The sequence below is a fragment of the Hyalella azteca genome, unplaced genomic scaffold (genome assembly GCF_000764305.2).
Source record: "Hyalella azteca isolate HAZT.00-mixed unplaced genomic scaffold, Hazt_2.0.2 contig5628, whole genome shotgun sequence".
Lineage (NCBI taxonomy): Eukaryota > Metazoa > Arthropoda > Malacostraca > Amphipoda > Hyalellidae > Hyalella > Hyalella azteca.
The window spans coordinates 11,741-20,330 of NW_025935811.1; the positions used below are offsets into that span (position 1 = coordinate 11,741).

At 43.6% G+C, this 8,590-nt stretch overlaps 2 protein-coding genes across 5 annotated transcripts in view; one reads left to right on the forward strand and one right to left on the reverse strand.

The window, feature by feature from the left end:
* The window catches only part of LOC108682018 (actin-binding protein IPP), a 12,034-nt gene extending 9,796 nt beyond the window's left edge, over positions 1–2,238 (forward strand). Inside the window, exons 11-13 of the mRNA XM_018171107.2 lie at positions 229–428; positions 1,333–1,467; positions 1,748–2,238. Of these exons, the coding sequence (XP_018026596.1) occupies positions 229–428; positions 1,333–1,467; positions 1,748–1,852 (440 nt within the window). The 3' untranslated portion in view covers positions 1,853–2,238. The remainder of the gene's footprint in view (positions 1–228; positions 429–1,332; positions 1,468–1,747) is intronic.
* A 2,129-nt stretch (positions 2,239–4,367) lies between these two features.
* Positions 4,368–8,590, reverse strand: part of LOC108682025 (gastrula zinc finger protein XlCGF26.1) — a 6,341-nt gene continuing 2,118 nt past the window's right edge. For 3 of the 4 annotated variants that reach the window (XM_047880581.1, XM_047880580.1, XM_018171114.2), the window contains exons 2-3: positions 7,999–8,147; positions 4,368–7,741 (exon numbers count right to left, since the gene is read on the reverse strand). In XM_047880581.1, the coding sequence (XP_047736537.1) occupies positions 6,227–7,741; positions 7,999–8,118 (1,635 nt within the window). In that variant the 5' untranslated portion in view covers positions 8,119–8,147 and the 3' untranslated portion in view covers positions 4,368–6,226. The remainder of the gene's footprint in view (positions 7,742–7,998; positions 8,148–8,590) is intronic. The other variant, XM_047880579.1, reaches the window with a different exon arrangement.

The following is an 8,590-nucleotide window of genomic DNA, read 5'->3' on the forward strand; positions in this document are numbered from 1 at the left end:
CACGGTCGAGCGATACTCCTTCCAAGAGGTCAGTACTTCGATTTCCTGCTCACGGTCGAGCGATACTCCTTCCAAGAGGTCAGTACTTCGAGGTCCTGCTCATAGTCGAGCGATACTCCTTCCAAGAGGTCAGTACTTCGAGGTCCTGCCCACGGTCGAGCGATACTCCTTCCAAGAGGTCAGTACTTCGATTTCCTGCACACGGTCGAGCGATACTCCTTCCAAGAGGTCAGTACTTCGAGGTCCTGCTCACAGTCGAGCGATACTCCTTCCAAGAGGTCAGTACTTCGAGGTCCTGCTCACAGTCGAGCGATACTCCTTCCAAGAGGTCAGTACTTCGATTTCCTGCAAACGGTCGAGCAATACTCCTTCCAAGAGGTCAGTACTTCGAGGTCCTGCTCACGGTCGAGCGATACTCCTTCCAAGAGGTCAGTACCTCGAGGTCCTGCTCACAGTCGAGCGATACTCCTTCCAAGAGGTCAGTACTTCGAGGTCCTGCCCACCGTCGAGCGCTATTCCTTCCAAGAGGTCAGTACTTCGAGGTCCTGCCCACCGTCGAGCAGTACTCCTTCCAAGAGGTCAGTACTTCGATGTGCTGCCCACGGTCGAGCAGTACTCCTTTGCCACGATGGAGCCAAGGCCTCACTCACTTTTCCAATCAGGACGCAGGGAAACAACCGCTTGTTAGAATACTCAAAGTAAGTTGCCTTCCATTGTGGTTTGTGAGGGCAACTAAATGTAAAATTTTGTTTTCTCTCTCGATGGGCTCATACTAGTGCCTAGAAAACAGCGTGGAAGATTGCCCGGCTTTTTTCTTTGAAATTGCCGGTGCGAGTTATATATATTTTTTTAAAGTAACTGGCATTCTGTTGTTGTGTAGTGCGTGGCATTTTTATGTCTTTATTATTTCCTACTAAATCTCTAAAAACAAAAATGGATTCAAACATTGTCAGGTCTACTATAGATCTTGATAAAAGCGTACCTATTGATTCTCAAGTATTTTTGCCAAAATTACAGATGAGAGTTGAGAAATGAATATTGATTTAGTCTTTATGTAATTCATTTATGTTTTCAGTATATTTACTAGTGTGTTTGTGTTTCAAAGTTTGAAGTGAATTTATACTTTTATTTTTAAAGCGGATTAGTTTACTTCAAACTTGCCAAGCAGGCCACTTGTTTTGAGTTGACACATAGATATTAAATATCCACAAATTGAGTTGCAATACATTATTTGAAAGCCGTCAATGTTAGCTTAGACAGGTACACCTTTTGTCGGTTTGATCTATTTTTTTACCTGATAGTTACCAGTGTTATTATAATCACTCGTTGCAGGACAAGTGGCAGGCGATGTGCGACATGACCGTGGCCCGCGCCAGTCCCGCCATCGGAGCTGCCAACAACTTACTCTACGTCATCGGCGGCGACATGTCGAGTGGCCGCGGCACCAGCGACTTCTTCCGTACCCAGGTGACCGGGGCTGGGGTGTGGATGTGGCGTATGGTGGGGCTGGGTGGCATTGTGCTAAGCAATGTCCAGTACTTGACGCTTTTTCCTAAAAGATTGCTAGTGTGCAGATAAACCGTAAGACGGCATGTGCTGTTACCTGAGTCTGTAGGTAGGATTTGGCGCGTGTTTCTGTTAAATGCCCTCCGTTTGTGGTCTTCGTCCCTTAAGCTGCAAGTGGGCTCGTGGCGTGTGTCGTTTAGTTCAATTGAAACCAAGTGAGTAATAATTATGACCATTGCAGGTTACGATACAGTCGGTTGAAGTGTACAACCCGCACTCAAATACCTGGAGCGACCACCCGCCTCTACCTGAGAGTCGCTCCGAAGCAGCAGCTGCGGTCATCTGAGCGTTATGGATACGAGTACAGTTATTAGTGGGGCGTGGATACGAGTGCCGTTATTAGTGGGGCGTGTATACGAGTGCAGTTATTATTGAGGCATGGATACGAGTGCAGTTATTAGTGAGGCATGGATACGAGTGTAGTTATTACTTATTAGTGTGGCGTGGATACGAGTGCAGTTATTGTGAATGGACGTACACACAGGTGGAATGAGAGGAGTGAAGACAAATGTTTTATGTGGGATGGGGAGAAACTGTGGAGCACTTGTTGTGAACAGTCTGTGCTGGAGGCGATTTAAAGTGAGGGAGGTGAGATTAACGAAGTGGGGTAAGAGAGAATAAGCGAAGAGTGGATGGCAATGATTGTGGGTCTGTCTGAGGGAGCAACTGCGGCTTTGTTTGAGAGTGTGAAGAGATATTTGGAGAACGTGTGGAGGATGAGGGAGAGGAGGAGGATGATAAGAGTGGGGTCTTGAGTAGTGGAGAGTTGAGAGAGGGGCGGGTGAGAAGACAAAGGTGAACGTGCCGAATGTTTTAGTACATTGTTTCTGTATTTTAGGATGTTGACATGCATAACGGAATGTTTTAGTATTTTAGGATTGTTGTGAATACGTACTAGGTAATTGAACTTTTTGTTAACTGCAAAGTGCGACGTGAAGTTTTACATTTTTTTTACGCTGGTAAAAGATATTTTATGCAGCATGTAAGACCGATCTAAAGGTCTTGACCGCAGGTCAGCACGCACCCCAATACTAATAAATAGCGAGTATTTCGTGTTTGTTAAACGTTCTCATTTTTCGCCATTCTCCTAACGCAGTTCGTACGTCGGTTGAGGCGAGCTTAATATGCATTTCAGTGATTTCACCTTACGAATTATTTCTTCGACCCACAACTTGTCTTGTGTTCATTACAGTTTAATGAAGAGAGCTTCTATTATTGTTGGATTTACTATATTTACAAATATACTTTCTATAAATATATACTAAGTTGCAATCACCAAAAAGCATTGAATATTTTCGCCTGAATCATAAGATTCAGGTGTGTTCATTACCGGCATCTGTTATGTGTTCTGTTTTAGGAATTTTTTTAGATTTAATTCACCTATTGAACACATTTCTGTTCATTCGAAATGTGCTATCAAATAATTTAATTTATTCGAGCACCACGTCTTAAATATTAAGTTCCTATTCTCGAATAGTCAGAAAACATCTGATCGGAGTTTTCTCGAAGTAACCAAAGAAATGAAGATAATATATAGATTAATATAATTCTTCCATCAATGCCTTGATCTCTGGAATATTTAAACCATCAACGAAGTTTCTGTCTTGGCGAGATACTTAATGTATGAAAGCGCTGTGTTAATGTTTCCCGGAGTCGTTGTTTTGCAGATATTTATTGATGTTTGTGATATTATTAAACAGTGTTGATGTCTTCTTCAGCAACCTAGCTGATCTTGTCGACTCTAGAAGCTGTTTTCAGCTGTGAAATCGAAACTCTTGCTCCGAACACACGGTTTATCAACGAACTCAAGACCGCCCAAACGATCTCTGAACAAACGTCCAGTGCGAGTTTACCTGCCTTCGTTTCCGCTAGTGGCTCTTGAAGACCACCTCACGGAGTAACAACTGCAGACATTTAGCAGAACTGCCGCGGCTCGTCGACGCCTTTCGCCCGTGGTCTGCCACGTGCGTTACCGTGTAATCCAAGTGGCTGTTTAGTACTAATAATTTTAATACATAAATGTTTCACGTATTTATAAAGGTAAACGAATGATTGTTGTGAACGAATTTTATCGATGTGAGGTAGTTAGAAGTATGTGTTATTTTTAGTGTAATTCATTGACATTACATGGACGAGGGCAAGATTTGAAAAAAATATAACTCAGTACTCACTGCAGTGAGTGACAGAGAGCGCATTTTCTCGTCGACGAAAACGTGAAGTTACGGACGGACAAATAGACGGACATGGCGAGCCAATAGCGCTTTTTTTCCACAAATGAGAAAATTCGCTAAAAAGACAAGTTTGTGCAGCCACGAACGTGTGCAGCTGCAGGTCCAGTAGATGTTCGGGTAATAAATTTAGCTGCTTTCACGCTCTTTCGTGTACAATGCAATGTGAGCTCGTGCCCAAATAAGGAAGTGGTCATATATTGACGATTTGTCAGTTTTGTAACTGGTGTTGTCAACTAAAATGATAAATATTGTTGTAGTTGTTTCAGATGTTGAATATATGGTACGGAAAAGTTGCCAGTTTAATTTTCAGTCATGATGCTTACTCAATAATCAACAAAATTATATGGTAAACGCATGGTTGGTATATAGAGCGGGGTATGTCCATGAGCTCCATAGCAACAGATCAAGTAGACTGAGCGAGGAACGTATTCATTAAATGTAATTGTTTGCAATTTTGAGGAAGGAGCACATTGGGTAAACGAACCATATTGAAACTAATTTTTTTAGCTGGATCAGAAAAGTCATGTACACAATGCAGTTTGGAGTATTAGGTATCTAAAATTATGGTGGTCTTAGTTCAGAGTATTTATTAGTTTTTAAAGCTGCGATGAGCGCCAAGTTATTAATAAGAGGATTTCTCGACCGTGACGATCTCTTACCGAGTAATTGTGTGGAACAACAATGATTGAAGATTCATCACTAGTGAATACGTAAATAAATAATTAAAGCATACAATAATGTTAAAATTACTCTTATTCATAATAATGCTTCAAATACTTCGAAAGAAAATTTATACTAGAAAATACAAATATTGCCTCATTAAATGCCATCAACATAAAGAACATAAGAAGACGATCACAAAGTAACGGTCGTTACTCGACAGCACTCACCATAAGGTCGGATATCATAATCTAGACAATGATAGAAATCTGTTACATAAATGATTCTAAAATGGATTATGTTTAGATATACTATAAATAAAATTACTTTTTTATGGAAAATTTAGCCGCCTTTGGCATTGCGAGATCTTACCCAAACAATAATAAACTATACGCAAAGGGTAAGGAACCAAATTTTTATAGTAACATAGGACTTCTATGCGTCAGTAATTTTCACTATTCACACACAAATATAATTTTAAATAACTCTGTAGAAATATATTGATTCCATTTATTCTAAAACTATGCTTGGAAGGTTATCGCATTTTTTTGTAAACCCGATATGCAGCAACACGGAAAAGATTGCCTCAAAATACATTAAAATTAAAATTTGCCTCAATGACAATAAAAGCGTCACAACAAGAAATAAATACATAATACAAGGAAAACATTTTTCAACTAAGCAGCTACTGTTTAATACAAGTTAGCGTTATTTAGAACGCTTTCAAGAATAGATCTAAAGCCTTCACTTGCGTTTTTCCCATACAACTCACGAGTTTGGAGTTTGTTATTACTAGGGTCCGGTCAAGCCAGGAAGTCCGTGGACGAAGATGGTGCAAGTCTGAGTGGGTGCAGTCCAGGCGGAGTGGGGGAGTGCTGGCAGTGGAAGCACAAGTCCGAGTGGGTGCTGTCTAGGCGGAGTGGGGGAGTGCTGGCAGTGGAAGCACAAGTCTGAGTGGGTGCTGTCCAGGAGGAGTGGGGGAGTGCTGGCAGTGGAAGCACAAGTCCGTGTAGGTGCTGTCTAGCGGGTAGATTAGGGAGGTGTGTATGTGTTAAATAAAATTCACTGAGTGAGTGGTTGGGGATATAGAGTTGAGTATTGTGAGGTAGTGCTTGTACGGAGTATTGACTATTTCAAGTGTGATCCTTCTGGAATAAGCAAACGCATGCCTCCAAGTCTTACAAATCGAAAGCACTTCATTTGTGCAAATTACTGTTAAATACACGGAAGAGATAAATAAATTACATAAAGACTATTTCTCAACTCTCATCTCTAATTGCGGCAAAAATACTTGAAAGTCAATAGGTATGCTTTCATCAAGATCTATAGTAGACCTGGCATTGTTTGAATCTAATTTACATACTCAATAGTTGGTCAATCAGATCTAATCACTTTTTTTATTGCGCACAACATCCTACGCAGAGTTTCGTTAAAAAAAAATATTCCGGACAGCACGCATATACAAACACAAGCCGGAAAACGTCTTCCATACGAATACTGAGCCATGAACTGACTGCGATCAGCTCTCAGAAGTAACTTACTTACTGACACGCATTGTTTGAAATTTAAAACGTTTTACTATAGGTTTAGTTTACAACACCTTCAGAAACAGGACCGAATAGACTGCTGAAGAAACGGAACATTTTGCAAACATCCACGGCAGATGCGGCAGTTTTTAGGTGCTACACAGCAACATGTATTCAAGCAAAACCAGCCGATGACTATTCAGTAAAGCCCATCTCTTCGAGATTCAAATAAAGATTGCCATCTCATTGGGATACGTCGTGAGCACGCTGCATGTGGCGCTTTAAGCTATACCTCAGCGTCGAGCTGAACTCGCAGTCCCGCTGGAGGCACTTGAAATTTTTCATCTTCAGATGCACAAGTTCGATGTGATACTTGAGCAAAGTTTTGCCTAGCGCCGCGAAATTACAGCCCTCGAAGTTGCAGGCAAACGGTCGCAACTTCAAGTGAACTCCTTTGATATGGTGACTCAAATTAGTCTTAAGGTTTGAAGCAAACGTGCAGCCTTGGAAGTCGCACTTGAAGGGCTTAAGGCCGAGATGCACGCTGTTGTAATGCGCCCTAACGCTTGCTTGCGTGGCACAAGCCGTGTGACAGCCTTCAAAGGAACATTTGAATGGCTTTACCTTGAGATGAACAGAATTAAAATGCAGCTTCAAGTTGGTCCTCACAGCAGACGCATACTTACAGCCCTCAAAGCTACACTTGAAAGGCTTTACCTTCAAGTGTACGGTGTTCAAGTGGTACTTCAAGTTGGCCCCAACAGCGGAGGCGTACGTACAGCCTGGACGGTAGCACTTAAAGGGGCGAAGTTTGAGGTGTACGTTGTTGATGTGACACTTGAGGCGGGACGTGAAAGCCGAAGAGAAGTCACAGTGCTTGTAGGAACATTTGAGCAATGTTCCATGCACGGGAGTCGAGTCGAGGTGATCCTGAAGCTCCTCTCGAGACTCAGCACAGAACTCGCACTGTGCGCACACTAGCGACTTGTCGTGCTCGTGCGCCGACCGAGAGTGCGCAGTGCATTCGGAGTTTGATGGAAAATCAACATCACATAGCGTGCACTTGTACTTGTTTTCCTTGCTGTGCACGGTCTCGTAGTGACGCCTGAGGTAGCTGAGGCGTGCTGAGGAATACTCGCACTCACTGCACGGGTAAGCTTCGTTGGCACCGGGCGCGGAAAAGAAACACTTTTTGGTGCTGGATGGCTTCTTGCTGTCGTTTATAAGCATGGTTGTGGGCAGGCATTTCGGTTTGTTATTCATGTGCATCTGCATGACGTGAAGGTTCAGGGCCAGTCTGTTGGTGAAGCTTTGGTTACAACTACTGAAGGAACATTTGAATTGGTCGTGACTTGAATGAACGCTGTTGTTGTGGCGTTCCAGATGAGCCTTTCGAGACGCCACAAAACCACAACCGTTGACCGAACACTTGAACGCCTGTACGGACGGTGAGCTCATGTCGCTCCCAGTCAGAAGACACAGCGACAGTCGTGCACACTCGAGTAAGTTCATACCCTCATCTTTGGTTTTTCTTCGACTCGTTGGTAGTTTCAAGTTTCGATTGCTTCTCTTAGGAATTTTTGAGAGTGATTGGACATGCTTAACATAAGGTACCGTGGTGGCAAGCTTGGCTATGTGCAGCAACCTTTGAGTGCTTCCTTTCTTAGGCAGAGCCACTTCTGGACAATTCTTGAGCAATGTGTGCGTGGTGCTGGCCACTTCTGACGTCTCCACCTTTCCCCCCACAGCGTTGCCGCTCTGTCAATAATTCAATTCTCTGTCATCATAATAATAATTTCAATAATAATAAATTGGATGTCACCTACGACATCCAATGCAGTGAGAAGAATATGGTAACGCGTCGGTAACATCAAGTTCACTTCGAAATCAGCAGAATTTTGTCAAGAATACCTTTGTTCACAAACCAATGTCAGGTCACAAGAGACACTCAAATCATCTACCACTCCCAGCATCTGCTGGCCTTCACTGACGATGTAATGATAACCGCAGCTCACCTGTACGCCGGGGCCGTCGAGCGGCTCCTCCTTGACGCAGACGTCGTCGGTGACGCCGTGCGGCTCCGTCTTAACGTAGATCGTCTCCGTGGCCACGTCCGTCCCGCCCGCGCCCGACATCGTCACTGCAGCACAACCAGCAGTGCGGCCTGTCATGGCGGGGGTGGCGTTATGGCACGCGCTGTTTACTGTCAGCATGTGACGTCACCTCAGTTACGTAATGTAACCTGACAGTAACGTACATGTGACGATACAAGGAGACGATAACCCCACGTCACGAGACAATAACGTCACGTCAGGAGACAATAACGTCACGTCAGGAGACAATAACCCCACGTCAGGAGACAATAACGTCACGTCAGGAGACAATAACCCCACTTCAGGAGACAATAACCCCACGTCAGGAGACAATAACCCCGTGTCAGGAGACAATAACCCCGCGTCAGGAGACAATAACCCCACGTCAGGAGACAATAACCCCACGTCAGGAGACAATAACACCACGTCAGGAGACAATAACCCCGCGTCAGGAGACAATAACCCCACGTCAGGAGACAATAACCCCACGTCAGGAGACAATAACCCCACGTCC